This window comes from Pseudozyma hubeiensis (assembly GCF_000403515.1).
Source record: "Pseudozyma hubeiensis SY62 DNA, scaffold: PHS32, whole genome shotgun sequence".
Taxonomy (NCBI): Eukaryota; Fungi; Basidiomycota; class Ustilaginomycetes; order Ustilaginales; family Ustilaginaceae; genus Pseudozyma; species Pseudozyma hubeiensis.
Genome location: NW_012133814.1, coordinates 246,203 through 263,613, shown reverse-complemented (window position 1 = coordinate 263,613; position 17,411 = coordinate 246,203). Strand labels below are relative to the sequence as shown.

The following is a 17,411-nucleotide window of genomic DNA, read 5'->3' as shown; positions in this document are numbered from 1 at the left end:
ACTTTGCCACTGGCCACATCCAGCTTTTGCCGTCTCTCATCCACCGTTTCCTCGATCTCAGAGCCCCTGCGAAGCGTCGTGATTCGTCAGGATGGTTTTAACAAGATCTCGCTCGGCGACCCCGGCCAAGTCTATCGCAGCTTCGTTTGGCTCCTCAAGCAAGGCCTCCATCGCTGCCAAGGCTGCGCCGGCCAAACGCGGCCTTCAGCGATCAGCAACAGAAGGCCAGCTCGATGTCCAGAGAGCCATCTCAAGCCCAAGAAAGAGGTCACGGATCGAATCGACGGCTGCTTCGAGCTCATCGAAGCCGATTGCCAGTCCGAGCAAGTCCAAGGCCAAGGCACCTGAAGAGCCGTTCGTCATTCCACACGATGCAAGCGAGGAGGACTGCTTGACGCGGACCACCGTTGCATTCCCAGCGCTGCCTTTCGACTTGTCAGATGCCCAAGCACATCTCTGCGCCGCGGATCGTCGCTTCGAACGACTCTTCCAGAAAGTGCCCGTCCGCTGCTACGAAGAGGCGTTGGAGCCCTCTACCCCTGATACCAAGGACCTCAACCTCTTCAAGACGGTGACAACGTCCATACTTGGGCAGCAGATCTCATGGCTGGCCGCGAGGTCCGTTCTTTACAAGTTCTGCCGGCTGTTTGCCCCGGATTCGATGCCGGAAAAGCCTGACTTTGTCGGCTTCCCTCGTGAGCAATGGCCGTTCCCCACGCCATTGATGGTCCTGCGCACGCCGGATGCAGACCTTCGGGCTGCCGGTCTCTCGTTCGCCAAGATCAAGTATGTCAAGGATCTGGCTGCAAGATTCGTAGACGGTCGATTGGACATTCGGCAGATCCTCGACTTGGACGACGAAGAGGCGTGCGTCACGGAGCTGAGTAAGGTCAAAGGTGTCGGTAGGTGGACGAGCGAGATGATTCTCATGTTTGCCATGCGAAAACCGGATATTCTTCCATGCGCAGACCTCGGCGTACAGAAGGGGATGCTCAATTTCTTCCTCAGCGATGCAAAGGGGCCCAAGATCAGCATCAAGAAGCGGAAACCTGGAGAGGAGGAGCCGGAGGACGATGCGCAGGACCAGAAGAGCAAGGACCGCAGACGTGCAGCCAAAGAAGAACAAGGACCATTGGAGCCTACTGAAGAAAGAGGGGATCAAGTTCCGCTTCTTTCCCAAACTGAAGTGATGCCAAAGCCCGAGCCTGGCTTCAAACAAGCAAATCCGGAGGCATCGCTGGATCATCTCATCACCGACGAACACGGACTTTGCCGACAGGTTTTGCAGTCCCGAGCCAAGGGTAACAAGGTCAAAGGCGGACAGTACCTCACTCCGGACGAGATGAAGGCTCTCGCAGCGACCTGGTCGCCGTATCGCTCTGTTGCCTGCATGTTCATGTGGGCCCTTGTCGATACTTGAAGCACCAATCTGGGTTGCTGAGACGATGTTTGCGCAATCAAATGATGAAGCATGCCGTGGATGAGCGATCTTACATTGACAACTCGTGGAAATCATCGTCTCGCACGGTTATCTCCCGCGCTGTCACGTGTGTAATCGAAGATGGACTCAAATTGAGATTCCTAAACCGGCAGCAGAGCGCAGAACGAGCGTGATCGCATTTTGGCCGATTTCGGAGACTGAGATCGCAGCCTGTGAGCAGTGCGAGAATTGGTCGCTTGGTCCACGGTTGAATTCGCTATTTCTCATCAACGTCTCTGAGGCGATCATTACTCCACGCTTCTGATCGCATCGCCATCTCCACCATCTTCCGACACCTACGCTCCAACACGCTTCTTTTCGGCGCTACACCACACTACATCAGTCGTAGGAGGAGCAAACAAGCATGGTTCATCTCGTCGGAACCAGCGCCGCGCAGGCCGCTTCGTCGGTCTTGCGATCCGAGGCTCGATCTTCGCTTCTTCGTGGATCTCAGATCGTACAGGCTCGCTCTATTCACGACCTTACTATCAACCGAAAGACTGGAAAGCCCATCATCAAGTCCGGTCCTTACGGCGGTGGACGGTGAGTCTCTATTCAAGACAGCGAGCTGTGTCGCGGAGCAAGCACAGCTGCAGCTGCAGACGCTGTCACCAGCTGGATCTAGCTTCTTCGACCGACGGCAGCCATCGAGAAACTTACTCGTAAAGATCGCTGACATTTTCTGCTCTCACCCTGTTGACGTACCTTGCTCTTTCGTTGCAGATCCTCCGTCTCAGGACACGTCGTTACCGTGTTCGGCTGCACCGGTTTCCTCGGACGCTACGTGGTCAACCGTTTGGCACAAAAGGGTTCGCAGGTCATCATCCCCTACCGCGATGAGGACGAGAAGAGGCACTTGAAGGTGATGGGAGATCTAGGCCAGGTCGTGCCCATGGAGTGGGATCTCAGGCACGACGAGCAAATCGAGGAGTGCTTGCGACACTCGGATGTGGTTTACAACTTGACCGGACGACACTACGAAACCAAAAACTTTACCTTCAACGACGTCCACGTCGCAGGTGCTCAGCGCATCGCTCAGATCGCCGAGGCTGCAGGTGTCGGCCGCTTCATCCACGTCTCGCACCTCAACGCCGATGCCGAGTCGCCTTCGGCTTTCCTTCGATCCAAGGCGGAAGGTGAGGCTGTGGTCAAGCGCGCTTTCGAAGGTGCCACCATCGTCCGTCCCGGTACCATGTGGGGTCACGAGGACCGCTTCTTGAACCAGATGGCCGTCTACCCTTACGCATGGCGAGTCAACCACGGTCAGACCAAGATGCGCCCCGTCCACTCGTTGGACGTTGCACACGCCCTCGAAAAGATGCTCGAGGCCGACGTCACATCCATGGGTGCCACCTTTTCGCTCGCTGGACCCAAGGAGTACACCATCGGCCAGATCCTCCAGCTCGTCGAGTCTCTTACCTTCACATCGTTGGCCAAGCCCGGCCTCAACACGCCCAAGATTGCCATGAAGCTCGCAGCCAAGGTGGCCGACCTGGCGTGGTGGCCCATGCTCTCGCCCGACGAGGTTGTGCGACGATACATCGACGACCTTCCGGATGCACCTGGCACCAAGAGCTGGGCTGACCTCGCCATGACCCCGGACACACTCGAAGAGACCGCAGCACCGTACTTGAGGCGATACCGACCTACCACAAGGTTCGAGCAGCCTCTCGAGACCGGTGGTGCTCGTCTCAAGAAGCCAAAGTACCACGTGCTCGATTAGAGTGCATGTGCTTACCACGGAGTAGAACTTCTTCTTACATGTTGAATCATACCGTTGCGAACAAATGCAAGCCATTGACTGTTCATTGTTCGAACGGGTGCTGACTCGATTTGTGTCTTGACCGGTCACATGCCTTTTGAGCACATTCTGGCGGCTGAGTGCGAAGGGAGCGCTGTTATAATATTGATTTGAATCGCTTCCCACCGTTCGAGCACTTGTCAACTGGAAAGGAGACGAGCTCGCAGCGCTCAGATCTTGGCCGATGCGATGTAGATGCGACCGCGATCGGTGAGATCATGAGCCAGAGCAAGGTGGAAAGCATCCGAGAAATCGGCGCGTGGCGCTGCTCGGAAGCTTTTCTTCCTGACAGCTTCCCGGATTGATTTGCTCAAGCTTCGCTTTCTTGGCACAGCTGCATATCCGCCAGTTGAGCAACTTGTGATGAGTTGCCGCCAGGTTCTTCTAATTCCACAACAAAATCCGCCCACGCAGTGTGAGATCTTGAGCAGAGCAGTCTATGTGTATCAATCAGGTTGGGCTTGATTGGTCGCAACGGAGCGGCGCGTTCGAGCGTCGTACAGTCGCAGAGAAACGCCAAGAAAATGCGGATCGACGACTCGGCGCGTTTTTGTGCCCTCGGAGCCTTTTTCTTCTGAATCCTGTTCGACATGGCAGCATTCGGAACAGGAGTAAACTGTGTCCACACATCCGATGATGCTTCCATGACCTTGTCTGTGGGCGCTATTCTGGACCTTCGACGACAAGATTGAAAGCATCCGAGCTACAGTGTACTGCCTTGTCACATCAGATTACACCCTGAGGTCCGACGCTGCGCGTTTCGACAAAGGAACAACCCTCTTATACCAGCACATTTCTATCCAGACTACCTACAGCTCTCGTCGGCCCTTCCGAGACATTCTCTTCACCTTCATCTCTCAACTTCCCTGCCAATTCATAGACCGCAAGGATGGAGCATCTCGTCAAAAGGCACAAGGAGGTGGCGGGCTGCGTATGGCAGCCTGGTATGGTCGGGCCGGGATGCCGACCACCATCCGCACTCAAAAAAGCAGCCATGGCGGGGAAAGATAGCTACTACGAGATGGAGAAGTACAGTCGCATCACCACCTGGATGCTTCTTGCAATCCTCGGTGTGGTTATGGTACGTGGTCTGGTGGCAAAGCTGCGAAACAGCTCGCGTTCGAGACTCTCACTCACCGTCCTGTCGATCCCTGGATATCGACCGTTCGCGGCGATATGCAGAGGTGTCGGGTACTATCGACCGAAGAAGATCTTCACCCGCAAGACGGTACTCAGCGAAATCGTCTCTGCGGATCGCTTCCCATCCTTGGGCAACATCCTTACACTGGCCCTCCCAACGATCGGTTTGATCTGCTGGTGCTTCGCCATCAAACCATACTACCGCCCAGCCGCCGTCTGGGGTAGCACCCCTCTCGGTGTCCGCTCCGGAATGATTGCCAACGCCCTCTTCCCCTGGCTCTTCGCCTTCGGCCTCAAATTCAACCCGCTCACCTTCCTCACCACCATCACCCACGAAAAGCTCCAATTCTACCACCAATGGACCGCTCGCGTCATCCTCTTCTTCAGCATCGTCCACACGGTCCCCTTCCTCTACCAACCCGTTCACGACGGAGGATTCTCCAACCTCAAGGCCTGGTACTACTACGACAAGATCTGGTGGACGGGGACCGTGGCATTTGCGCTTCTGAGCTGGCTGGTGGTGTCGTCGTTCGGAGTGTTTCGAAGAATGTCGTACGAGTTCTTTGTGGTGCAACATGTGGTGACGATTATTCTGTTCTTGGTGTTCTACTTTATGCACACGAGGGATCTACTGCATAGTTGGTCGTGGTTGTGGCCGAGTATCGGTGTTTGGGGATTCCACGTGTTGTTCAAGTGTGCCAACTCGTTGAGGATCAGTAGGTTTACGGGTGTCAAGGCGACGGTGACGGTGGTGGACGAGGAGGAGAAGTTGGTGAGGCTGGAAGTGGCTGCTCCGGTATCGTGGTTACCAGGACAGCATTTCTTCTTGCGCTTCCCGGGGATCAACCGTTCAGCGCCCTATCAGACACACCCTTTCACCGTCACCAACCTCGCTTCTCCGGACAGCAACGTCGACTCGCACCTCGTCTTCTTCTTCAAAGCACGAGACGGCCTTACGGGCAAGATCTGGCAACAGCTTACACGACAGCCGCCGGTCAAGGGCAAGACTTCCACCGTGCTCAACGTGGCACTCGACGGACCTTACGGGTCGCCTTTCCATCCGGAAGCGTACACTTCCGACTTGATGATCGCCGGAGGCGTGGGCATCACTTCCATCCTACCCGCTCTGATGAGCTTGTGCTTGTCGGCGAGAACGAGTCGCGATACGTTGACCAGCAAAGTTGCTGTCCACTGGGCGGTTCAAAGTATGCGCATCTTCGACGCGTTTGAATCGTCACTTCGACCGATGATGGAGCATCTGTGCGCGCTGGGTATTGAAGCCAGGTTGCATGTGTATTGCTATCAGGATGACGCAGGAGTGGCGGAGATGGAGAAGGATGACCCGATCACTCCGGAGAGCTCGTCCGCCTCGCTCGCAAAGTCGACCATCCAGATCCACCGGCAACGTGCCGACGTGCCCGAGCTCATCGCTAGATTCGTTGATGATGTGGCGGCAGCAACATCGTTGTCGTCATCGCGGATGAACACGGTCGGTGTCTCGGTGTGTGGCCCAGCCTCGATGCTCAACGAGACCGCAAACACGGTTGCTCGGCTGCAGTGGTCGCATGTGCTACCGTCTACTGGGAACTTTGACGAGCTGTTCCTGCATACCGAGGCGTTTGGCTGGTAGAAGATGCTTCCACATTGTGTCGGATTAGCTAGACGCTTATGATTCCTCGCAATGACACCAAGTCTTAGAGAACGTGATTTGTCCGTTTGTGTTGTGCTGCGTTGTGTTGTGAGCGCTTCTAATCAAGAAAGACAGAGGTGCCAAGCCCAGCTACTTGAAGTCTGGCGGGATCTTTCCATGGTCTCGAGCTGGTCATGCCCCCGTCGGCGACGGTCGCTTCCGTGGCGGTCTTTTCACTGTCGCCAATCGACGATTCCCACCGTGATGATGTTGCTGACGTCAATGCCGATGCTGGAACTGAAGCAGGCGCTGCTGTCGATACGGCCTCCGAAGCCGCAGGAGTCCAAAACTCGTCACCGATAATATCGCAATGCAACGTCCGCAAAACGCCCGTCAAATTCTTCCTTTCCTTCTTCTCCTGCTTCTTGGCTTGTTTCGCTGCTCGTTTGGCCTGAATCTTGATTCGCAGCTTCTCGTCCTTCGCATTCGTCAGCACTGGCTTTGCTTGTTCCGCATCACTTGCGTCGTCCTCCTCTGCATCGATGCCTCCTCCGATCGTCTGTGCTTGAGCGTGGGTCCAGACGAGCGTCGTACCCTTCCTGAACATCGCCTCTAGCCGATCGTAATTTATCCCAAACTGCTCGTGCAGGATCTCGTGCTTTTCTGCCGACACTGTCCCCTCCAGTCTCTTGGTCGCTTCCTGTTCCGTCAAACCTCCTTGCAAGACCAACGCCCAAAACGTTGTGTTGTACAGGTTGTTGATGTGCGTGTCGGCTTGTCTCCAACTAAAATAGTCCCGGACCACTTGTTCGTTCGGATACACTACCATTCTTCCATCGAAGCTCGGTGGCATCTTCAGCGGTGTATCTGGGAAGAACCGGTTCCAATTGAACACATACGCCGATGTGAAGAGCGACACGATGTGGGTTGTGATCTTGCTGTTTCTACGGTTGTAAAGCGTTGTAGATTTGCGTAGTAGAAAGCTGTATTCGTCACTTTCTCCAAAGGCGAGGGAGATGTGTCCTTTGAGTGAGGCCATGACGTAGCGAGCGGACTCGTTCATGAGTTCGAGTGCGGCGGGATCGTTGGGCTTAAGGAAGGAGTGAGAGGCGGAGAACTTGTGGAATCCTTTGCCGTCGATGCGTACGACGAGGTAGACGGAAGGGATGACGGAATCGGGCAGCTCGAAGTTCCGTACGTAGGCGAACTTTGTGCCTGCCATTCTGGCTTCAGCGAAAGGATCGCCACCGGAGGAGATCCGGATGAGATGGAGCGAGGAGACGTGGTGGGATGCGGGATGGAAATCTCGAAGGATCGGAAGGTGGAGCTGTCAGACTCAGAACCCTGAGTCTTAAAAAAATCAAGGGCGGATCACGGGTTGCGGAAGGCGGATCCACCCGCACCCGCTGAATCAAACCATCATCCTCTCACGCGTACATAGCTCACCCATAGTCTTTCAATTGGGTCTCTCTACGGTATGTGCATAAGTCTCGTCAATTCATGTGATTGCTGCAGTGTCAAGTGCAGCTGGTATGAAAGGTATCTGGGTATAATGAAAGGGACATTTGCAAGTTCGCGCTCAGGGCTCGATGGGAGAGCCCATGTAGAACGGTACTTGGAAGAAGAGGGTCTTTCTAGGGTCGAAGTCGAACTCTTCGACCTCTTTGTTCTCGATCAGCGACGATGGCAGTCGCGACGATTTGCTTGATGGCGAATGAGCGACTGTAAGATCGATTGGGTCCAGAAGGAGGCTTGATCGAGAAGGACGAGTCGGCGTGACGTCGGCGTCGTACAGTCCCATCGCCTCCATTCTGCGGTAATGACTTGCTCCGATTCCGGTGAGCTTTCTTGTCAGGGATGCATCCATGGAACGCTCCAGCGAGCGAGCCTTGGCAGCAGGCGTTCTCGGCGGGCTAGGGGCAAAGACGTTCGTAGGTGTCACGGGGAAGTCATCCTGGTCTTCATCGACATCCGAATGGGGTGCAGACGAAGGGCAGGAGCTCGGCGACCTTCCTTCGAGCGCATACAGTGCATCTCGACGAGCACACTCTGTCGAGCAGTAGATCTCCGCACAAGTCGAAGTAGACGCGCTGGTGTGAGGACGGACTGGCGAGCCGCAGAAGCATCTTGTTTGATACGAATCGCGTTGGCTCTCCTTGCATGTGAAATAGCATTCGTCGTCGTCGCTCGAAAGGCAGCGTCTCGAGGTGCGAGACGTAGCCAGACGCAGAGGCTCTGGCTTCTTCCGCTCGCGACGGTCTCTGTAGGTCTTCGTGCTGGCGACAGTGATGGAAGATGTGCGAGGGGGAGGTTTGGGGATGGCGGGGGACGATGGAAGGTGCAGACTCTCGACAGAGGATACACTGCTGGCGGAAGAGACTTTGCTGAAGCTCGAACTGGCCGAAGCGATGGTCGAGTCGGAGAATCGGGAAGAGAGGTTCTGCATCTTCGCGAGCATGTTGAGGATGTGGGGAGGGATGTCGTATCTGCTGAGAGGAAGGAGGGGAGGAAGGCTAGGAAAGATTGATGGGTGATGGGGTCAGATGTCGGTGGGAGCGCCAAAAGGTGCATGCTTATATGTCAATCCGATTCTACGGATGAGGACGAGGGAAGTTGTGGCGTGGGCAGCTGCTGTACAGCGTTAGCCGCTTCCGAACCGCGTATCAGAGGCTTGTTCCTAATGAGTCTTGTGAAGCATGCAAATGCAGGACCAGTGGCGGCAAAGCACGACGGGGCAGCCAAGCCTTTTGCCGAAACGCACATTGGGCCAGTGAGCAGAGGGAGTTCTAGACAGCGTCATCCCATTGCACAATCGTCGACCACCCGACGGCATTGTTCTCTCAAATCAAAGGGATTCTGACTGCTGCCATGCAGCGTGTAGACTAGCAAGAGCAATTGTCCAATCGCTCATCGACCTCATTGTCTGCCTCAAGGCGCTCCCGTGATTGCGTGTTGGATCGACGCCATCACAGATCTGTTGCTGATGAGAGTGCGGCACGACGCAGAACATCGTAAGAGACGATGATCGTCAACGACGATGACTGGTGAAATGGGTGAGTCCAGCTCGTCAACGTGCCGTCGGATGCAGCTACAGGCGCTTGGTCCTCGCCCTCTGGTGTTCTCAAGGATCGACGGCCCAGATATCAGCCCACGTACCTGCAAAGCCCGGCACCGTCTTGGCTGTGTCGATTTAGTGTCTGTCGGAATCTCAAATGCGATGTCAGGATCCTTTCAGAACACTCCGACAATGATGTGAGCCAAGCTGCGCGGCAGATTCCTTCGAAGCAAAGCTGCACGGCGGCAAAGGCGGAGAAGCAAACGGAGATGCGATTGGACGATAGGATCCCACGGAACGTGTGCGGGGGCGTCAGCGTTTGTCGCGAGTCCAAAGCAACGGAGCGTCGAGTCGGAGCATGAATTGGTCGGAGTATTGAAGCTGTACAAAGGGGACGAGAGCAAGGGGCCAAGTACAGCTGTAGAAGCAAGAGCTACAAGGCGTCGGGGCACTCGAATCGACGCCGCGATGCAGCAGAAGCAACGCAGCGGAACGGCGTCAGCATTCAGCTACACCAGCAGCAGCTGGGCGTCACTCCACTGCGGCCCTCCCCACTAAGGACAAAGGGCAAGTCGGGCACTTCCCGAAAAGGCAAGCCTCAAAGAGCCGTCGCTTGACTCCGGCTTCGCTTCGGCGGACGACTGTCCATGCAGCCAATTACGACTGTCATTCGGCGCGTAGATAAACTTCAGCACACAGAGCCTCGTCTTTTGTTCATGTCAGGGGTAGCTGTCTATCGCCGCTTCTTCTGGCCTCGTCCCCACTCTACGCGATTCACTCCCACTCCCATTCCTCGCCAGGCCTTCCAAGATTACATGTTCTGGCCCGCCTCCCGCCCCTTTGTGCCGGCGTTCCTCACCCAACAAGGGAAGCCGTGACTTTCTAGACTGTAGGTCTAGATTCTCGGCGGGACACGGGCTCCGGTCGCTCAAGCGAGTAGAGGTCCATGAGGATGTGAACACCTGTCGGCACGATCAGAGTAGCGTCACGGATGAATCGTCTTCTGCTGCATCTTTGGCTCAGCAAGGCAAGTCGTGGCTTGCAGATCGACCATGCGCTTTGAGTCAAAATGGCAACGTGTCAACAGGGCAGCAGCACGCGTCTCTGAGACCAACACTTTTGCAGATCAAAAAGAATTCACGGCAAACAACAAGGTTTCGGCTAAAATCCAAATCCAAATCCAGCTCAAGCGACGCTCTTAGGCCCGGAGAAGCCTTTGCCGAGCCAAACCCACACTGGCAACAGAGAAAGGGCCAAGAGCAGCGCCTGCGTCTCTCGCGCGCCTTTGCAAAGTAACACACGAAATTCAAGTTCCAGCGAAGCGCTGTCCGCCAAGTTTCTCCAGATGCTAGCATTTCGTAGTCCGACGAGATGGTGTTGCGGTTTGTCATGGTTCAATCTCAAGCCTCGACGTCATCACTCGGTGTACCGCCCGACATAGTTACAAGCGAATCCGATTGTCTGTTTACCGGTCGAGTGGCTTGCAATCGTCGCACTGGCGAAAGAGACCTGCGAAGGCGAGAGATAAATCGTGGGCGTCTATCGTTCGATGGACAATGAAGCTATGCTGTGTGGAACCATGGATGTTGCAGCGCCAGCGCCCGAGCTTGCGCACGCTGAGGGTTGGCGAGGCTGCGTATGCCGCGCGACCAGCTGATGAGTGTCTGCACATCGAATTGGCTGATGGTCAGCATGCGGTGGCGGGGTCCATCCCACATAGCATGACAACGCATGTCCATGTACAGGACGATATGCTGTAGGCCTTCATGCGGATGAACCACCTTATCGCAACAGTCGTGGTGGGGGAGAGGTAACGCGGATGCAGCGTAATCAAATTCCAAGCTATTTCGGTCCACACGATTGGTTCTCGTTCCGAATGTTCAAGCTGCAAGGGGCCTCGATTGCTGCCACCTTCAGAACCAGCCACGGAAACTCTCTCTGTCCTTATGAAACGAGCGCACACCGTCCGGTACGTTTGGAGCAGTTCCTCGCTCGCCCAATTCCGAGCCGAATCCGTGGCCTGAAGTGGAGAGGTAAAGCGAAGCTTCGCTTGACACCTTCCATCTCAGCAGCCCCTCACGTCGGACTAGACGCGTCGAGTACGCTCTGTAAACACGCGTTCCTTTCGCGGCCCCTGACAGCGCTTCGCCGAGGCCCTCTTGGACATCCGTATCCTGTCCTTGCGGCTAACGTTGGTCGAGCTAAGCGCTTTCCTCGCTTAAAGCGTGCCTCGGTGAGCCATTAGCGTGGCTTTTTGATGCGAGGTAAGCGAGACAGCTCCTCAGATGATTAATGAACCCGAGTGCTGTAACGCATCAATCTCTACTCGCGTGTTCGAAGGCTGTGGGCGCGCTTTTGCTTAGCAAGCACGTCGGGCTTCGAAAGGTGGAACCCAGCGCAATGGGTCGTCAATCCGGAGCCGCGCTTCTGATGTCATCTCTTGTTTGCCAACCTTCACGCAAACGCGACCGATCTGAATCAGGTGATGTTAGGATTGCTGATTTCTTCATCAAAAGCCGGATTCCTCTCATCAGTGCAAGATAGTACGCGGAGGACTGTCTTTGTGCAGACTGCAGTCACGCCCCAACTAGCGCTAGACTGCATGCTACGGCTCTATTGGTGCCGACCATAGGAAGACGTTGCAGTGGCGGCTGCTTTTCGAAGCGAGAGACCCTGCACGACCCTGCTTCCCTAAGGATTCGCTCTGCAAGGGATGTGAGATTTGCAGGGTCTGTGTCTCGCTTGCGGTGCAGAGCAAGCAGGGCAAGCGAGCTCCTTGCCTCGGAGTCGGTGTGAGCCCGAGGTAGAGGGTCGACCCCTACCTCCTCTTCCCGGCATGGCATCAGCGATTTGTCCCCGATGCAATTCGATCCGTCAACTTAACAGCGACTGAACCTTGAGCTCTCTCTGCGTCCTTCTGAGGGGAACAACGACTCGAGCCGTTGCATCGTTTTCATTGCAACCGCGAAGGCGCTTCTTGCATCTCGTTACATCTGATCGACACGGTTGAGTTTACATCCTTCCTTTTGCAGCGTCTGGGCGTGGTACCTGCAGGTCGAGTTCGAGTAGCGGAGCTTTTTCGCCCCAGCCAAAAAGAAGGTTCTGGCGTACTTTAGAAAATGATCTTTCGGTGAAACCCAAGGAAAGGGAGACGCGTGCAGTAAAATCGTCCATGTAAAGAAGGTCCTAAAATTCTGATGAAGAAACGATGCCACTTAAAAGAACAGTACATTACATCGACAGCAACGAGAGAAATGCACCGGCGGAACAGACTAGGACAGGAATGCAACGTGATGGCATCGTCGTTTGCTTAGCCGCCCATAATGCTGGAAGCCGATCCGGATCCCGATCCCATCCAAAAATCGGCCGATGAGCTCGATCTCGATCAAAGACCGAGATGAGAGGACGATCGACGTCGGAACCCTTCGGCAAAGATCTGCATCACAGTGTCGTCGCCCAAGACGCTGCTCGAGAGGCTCGTCGAAAGACTCGTTACAGATCGTGCGGCATGTTGTGTGAGCCACGGATCCAGTGGACTGCCAGGTGCCTCTACTTCGGAGTCCCAATCCTCCCGTCCGAATTCGAAGCTGCATGGCGACACGGGCACATCCAGGTTCTCGGTACGAGCGTGTTCAACAAGTCTTTCTGAAGGAACTGTGAGAGGTTTTGAGAGGTCTCTCTCGAAGTCACTGTCCGCATAACGCCGCATGATGCTCATGTAAGCGTCTTCGAAGCTGTACAACGAACCTGAAGCTGATTGGGCTGCAGTGCTCTGCGGACAGTCTGCGGCTGAATCGGGCTCGAAGCCATAATCGTCAGTAACGGCGTAATAGTCGATAAAGGGGGACGTCGAGAAGTCGGAATGCGTGTGAATCGTGCTTTGAGTGGACAGCCGGGTCGAAGAGGTCGGGACAACAAGAGAGGGCAACGAGAGAGAGTTCACCATCGGAGTTGATTGCTCGTCCATTTCCTCGAGATATTCCGCGTGACCCTCGTGCCCCTTGAGCTGCTCCAAGAGACGAATGGTCTCGGGCATGGATCCACTAGAGCGTCTGGCACCCAGGTGCTGCCTTCCAAAATAATCGTGCGACTGCCCCGCGTCCAGGCCGTGCCTTCCGAGATATCTGCACTGGTTGATGACGCTTTCGATACTTTCGAGCCATTCATTCAAGTCTGCCACGTTGGCAGAGCTTAATATGCAGACCGAGTTGGCCGATCCTCGATGATTGTTCTCGAAACGCACCGAGTTGCTCGCGCCTAGAGCATCTCCCGTGATGACCAGCTGCCTTCGTCGAAGTTGCTTGGAGTCGTCGGGATGATCGACCTCAGAAGGGCACGGCTGCATCTCCACCGTACTGGAGCGTGTAAGCCGGAACCTCAGCTGTAGACTGCCATGGGAAGACCCGCGACATTTGGCATCATTGCGCGTGTAAAGATTGAGGTAGAATTCTGGATCCATCGGGCTTCCTGGTTGCGATGTCCGCGGTGTCTGGAGAGGGTCCGAAATTGTGGATGTTGGCGATCTCGAATGAAGATCTTGGCTGTCTGAAAGAGTATCGAGCACATCCCAGCTGGGTGGAGGGATCCATCTGCTCTGATCGGAAAGACATGACGGCACCGGGCGTGGCTGAAAAGATGCAAGTCCATCGTTGTCGAAGGCAGAAGGATCACTGGCGCCGGGACTAGCCAAGAAGGGCTCATTCGAGACCTTCAAATGGCTAGAAGCGCTGTGAAAGTTCCAGGACATCAAGTCTTGCTCCAACGAATTCGTCGAAGTCGGATCGTGGCGATCCAAAGTGACGAACACCTCTTGTTCCCTGTCGGTGACCTGGTCCTTCGCTGCCTGCCTCCTTCGCAAGGCCTTCTCGAACCCACCGAGAGCTCCTCTCCTGCATGTCGTGTCTGCGGCCGTTCTCAACGTCAAGTGACCGGTCTTCAACAACAGATCGGACGAGCGCGAAAGTGAGCGTCTTGATGGCAGGTGGAAGCTCGGCGCAGAGGATGATGACTTGAGGGTCTCACTCGTGCCACCGATGTCTCCATTTCGAGGCGCAGGCACAAATACATTGTAAGGATGAGATACTGCCGACATGCTTATCTGAGGTGGTGCAGAAGGAAAATAAGGCTTGTGCAGTACGCCGGCTGAAGAGCTGGATTTACCGTGATCTGGTGATGAGCTCGCATCCCTACTGGCCGACCAAGCAAGGTGCAGGTTGGCAGGTCGAGTAAAGACTTTTCTCGTAGTTTTCTGGTCGCTGGGATAGTTGAGAGACGTCATGGTGCAAGCAATGTCGACAGCAGCAACAGGTAGGGTTGAGAATATATTTGACAGCGTAGACGCTGAAGATAGATATGGTCAGCCATCAAAGGTCATCGCCTGTACTTATACTTGTTCGATGACTGTGCGGCCATGTGTCGACACCCGTGTGCAGGAACATGGTCCGAGGCTTCCGCAAGGACCGAATGCGGAGTGTCAAGGTACACAACCTGCTTGGCTTTGCATTGAACATCACACCAGCAAAGGGACGAGCAGATAGCATCAAAGGGAAAGGGATCAGCGAAAAGCATCAAAGGGGAAGCCTCGACACAAAGGCTACCGTTCGAATTTCATCTGTCGTGGGATTCACTTGTGCAGATTCCGAATCAAAGATCACGAAACTTCCATTGTTAGTCTTGTAGATTGTACCGAGACGCCGGAGGACAATACCCCGCTATCTCTATTGTACGAATCGGATGCGGAAAGACGTTTATCATTCAATGGTACAGTCCGGTGCGGAGTATCGGCTGTGGACGAAACTTCGGCCGGTACAAAGCATCCTCGAGTCGTCTATGCACGCATAGGCACAGACGGATTCAAGAGAGACCAACATGTTTCGAAGACACATCTACATGGACCGAATTGATCAGGTAAGAGACCCGAAACGAACGGACTGCTTCCATTGTATGATGAGGTCTTTCCAAAAAGAACAAAGGGCAGCTGCTTGGCGATCCCATTGTTTGTGTCGAAATGCGGAAAATTCTTCGGAATATAGGCGCGTTCAAGCAGATCGGCCCAATTACAGCTTCACATGGCGGCCGGTTCTCTGCGATCTAACAAGCAGAAATATCGAAGGTGTTCATGCTGTCCAATTTTGGTGCATTTGGAAGCTGGGTGTGTTGTGAATGCATTTGTCCTGATCCATCCGAATCAGTGACAGCTGAGCTGTCTAACAAGGATAGCCATTTGGCACAATCCGATGCGGAGACGCATGTGCTCGAAGTCTTGCGCTCGTGGAAAACGTGGTCTCGCTTACGGGTGTACTGTGTTTAGATCGTGGCGCGGGTTCCTATTGGGTCTTCGAGACGCAAGGAGCTGCAGTGAGACGGCGACGAGATTTGCGGAGTCAAAGGCGATGCTAGTTCATTTGTGCCTGAGTTGACGATCCTCTGGAACACCCTGGCTGCGGAGAGACAACGGCCAGATCCGAGGATGTGGGACCCATGCACTGGTTCCCATAAGACTGGACCGGGCAGCAAGGGACATCTGAGAGCCAGCTTGGGATTCCCGGACGGTTGCTACCAAAGTCGCTGAATTTGACACTCCGCCCCCTCACATGAGAAATTTTCCTGCTTCCTCGTCGAATTTGGCGGTACAAGCAAAGGATACAGTGCACCTGTGAGACACTGTCGGCCTGGACCCTGGAAACTCATCCCGGCGAGACCAAGATTCGGCTCTCGTGGCCGCGTGGTCGAAATCTCTTGCGGGTCTCAATCTCGAAAAGCCAATCTAGCTTGATTTCAAGCTCCTCGTCTACCGAACCTCTATCATGCCTTTTCGGCATGTCGCAAGGACGGTTTATGTTAATCGGAAAGTTAAAGCCGATCTACCGAGGCTGCGCCGGATCGTCGGTCTGTACGTCGAAGACGGATGCCCAGTGTTGCCCTGCCTGAAGAATGGAAGCTTCGAACAGACACAGTGCAATTCGACCTTCGCTTTATGCGTCCAAGGCACCGTTCTGCTGATCTGTAATCACACACCCTTGATTGCTGTGTACAAACGCGGCAATTGTTGCATGGAGTCGCTTTGGATGCACAGCAACAGGATGGTATCTTGTCGACGCTCGAGTTGCTACATGCAGATTGGTGCAACAATTCGGCACAGAAGAAGCTCGCAGAACTTGCGCGCTGGTCAATCGATGAGTAGAAGCGCAGCCTCTTCGACGTCGTGTATATCGCCTCTCAAGCGCAGGGTATGTAATCTGCCACTGCAGAGCACAAGCCTCGCGATCCTGCAAGGTTGCCACGGTGTGCAAACGAACGAGATTCTTGCAAAAAATGGGATGCAAAGTCCCGAACGATTTGGGGTCAAAGCACTAGGTGCACAAAAGAAGTGCTCGCAGTCGCTCAGCAAGGACACTCCGGGAGCATATCTCACAGTGTCGGTCTGCTTCCGCGTATTCCGCTGAGTAGGAAAGTAAGACACGCTAAGGCAGCTTGTGAGGACTCTTTCCGGACCCTCATGTTGGTGTTTACTTCCAGCTGTGCTGATGCTCGTCCATACAGCCAGATGACTTGAGCCTCCTTCGGAACGACTATCTCCGTATGCGGAACGCGAAGTGCACTGTGGTAGCAACAAGACCAGATTGAGCTCGAGCCTCTCGATCTTTCGTCGGTCGGAATGTCCCGCTTGATCCAAGTCAAGGCCAGAATAACTGACAACGGCAGGAGTGATGAGCCTAGTGACAGCTGTCGCTGTCTACGAAAGCACATCTTCTCGAGCCTAACTTAACCCAAGACAAAGTTAACTTCACTTTGGCTGCTTCGCGATGGGCGACACCATGATCGTCACATGCAAAAGGCCGTGAAGGCGGTCGAACTGCCACTACGAACCTTCCTTTATGAAACACATTCCTCTTGCATCTTCTGCGGATTTGCCTTCATTCGTCGGACTTCTGTGTGGTGGGAGCGATGTGCAGCATTGATGTTTCTGAAACTGCGAGTCACTCGCAAACGATTAAACGCGAAGACGATCCTCGACGGTGCGGCGCAAGTTGGAAGGAGGTTAAGCCTTCGACCTTGACCGACGCCCACCAACTTACTCTAGTTCTTATGGTCTTGACACCTCTTGAGCGTGTTCAGCCTAAACAGCAACTTCATCGGAAAATGTGGAAATGCGAGGGGCGAAATTTCAATCTGCGAACATTTCAAGCTGCGACTCCCCTTGCCGTCGGACCCTTCTAACGCCGCGCGACCTCTGTGTGGCTCCTGGACCCCTGCTTGGCAACACTGTACCTTGCTGCTGCTCGATGGATTGCCACCTGACTGA

General features: G+C 54.7%; 7 protein-coding genes across 7 annotated transcripts; 4 read left to right on the top strand and 3 right to left on the bottom strand.

Moving 5' to 3' along the window:
• Positions 1-91: 91 nt before the first annotated feature.
• On the top strand, positions 92-1,420 carry PHSY_003087 (hypothetical protein; the record flags this gene model as incomplete). The annotated part of the gene is made up of 1 exon (XM_012333708.1): positions 92-1,420. One exon carries the CDS (start codon positions 92-94, stop codon positions 1,418-1,420), a length of 1,329 nt encoding a protein of 442 aa, XP_012189098.1.
• Positions 1,421-1,844: 424 nt separating this feature from the next.
• On the top strand, positions 1,845-3,203 carry PHSY_003086 (hypothetical protein; the record flags this gene model as incomplete). The annotated part of the gene is made up of 2 exons (XM_012333707.1): positions 1,845-2,023; positions 2,204-3,203. 2 exons carry the CDS (start codon positions 1,845-1,847, stop codon positions 3,201-3,203), a joined length of 1,179 nt encoding a protein of 392 aa, XP_012189097.1.
• A 1,072-nt stretch (positions 3,204-4,275) lies between these two features.
• Positions 4,276-6,051, top strand: PHSY_003085 (likely ferric reductase; the record flags this gene model as incomplete). Its single annotated transcript, XM_012333706.1, has 1 exon — positions 4,276-6,051. The coding sequence occupies one exon, from the start codon at positions 4,276-4,278 to the stop codon at positions 6,049-6,051; it is 1,776 nt and encodes a 591-aa protein (XP_012189096.1).
• Positions 6,052-6,169: 118 nt separating this feature from the next.
• On the bottom strand, positions 6,170-7,273 carry PHSY_003084 (hypothetical protein; the record flags this gene model as incomplete). The annotated part of the gene is made up of 1 exon (XM_012333705.1): positions 6,170-7,273. The coding sequence occupies one exon, from the start codon at positions 7,271-7,273 to the stop codon at positions 6,170-6,172; it is 1,104 nt and encodes a 367-aa protein (XP_012189095.1).
• A 357-nt stretch (positions 7,274-7,630) lies between these two features.
• PHSY_003083 (short-chain dehydrogenase/reductase) lies at positions 7,631-11,543 on the bottom strand (the record flags this gene model as incomplete). Its single annotated transcript, XM_012333704.1, has 3 exons — positions 7,631-8,537; positions 9,208-9,487; positions 11,477-11,543. The coding sequence occupies 3 exons, from the start codon at positions 11,541-11,543 to the stop codon at positions 7,631-7,633; spliced, it is 1,254 nt and encodes a 417-aa protein (XP_012189094.1).
• Positions 11,544-12,491: 948 nt separating this feature from the next.
• Positions 12,492-14,384, bottom strand: PHSY_003082 (integral subunit of the pre-mRNA cleavage and polyadenylation factor complex; the record flags this gene model as incomplete). The annotated part of the gene is made up of 1 exon (XM_012333703.1): positions 12,492-14,384. The coding sequence occupies one exon, from the start codon at positions 14,382-14,384 to the stop codon at positions 12,492-12,494; it is 1,893 nt and encodes a 630-aa protein (XP_012189093.1).
• A 158-nt stretch (positions 14,385-14,542) lies between these two features.
• On the top strand, positions 14,543-17,411 carry PHSY_003081 (integral membrane protein; the record flags this gene model as incomplete). Its single annotated transcript, XM_012333702.1, has 2 exons — positions 14,543-14,772; positions 17,225-17,411. The coding sequence occupies 2 exons, from the start codon at positions 14,543-14,545 to the stop codon at positions 17,409-17,411; spliced, it is 417 nt and encodes a 138-aa protein (XP_012189092.1).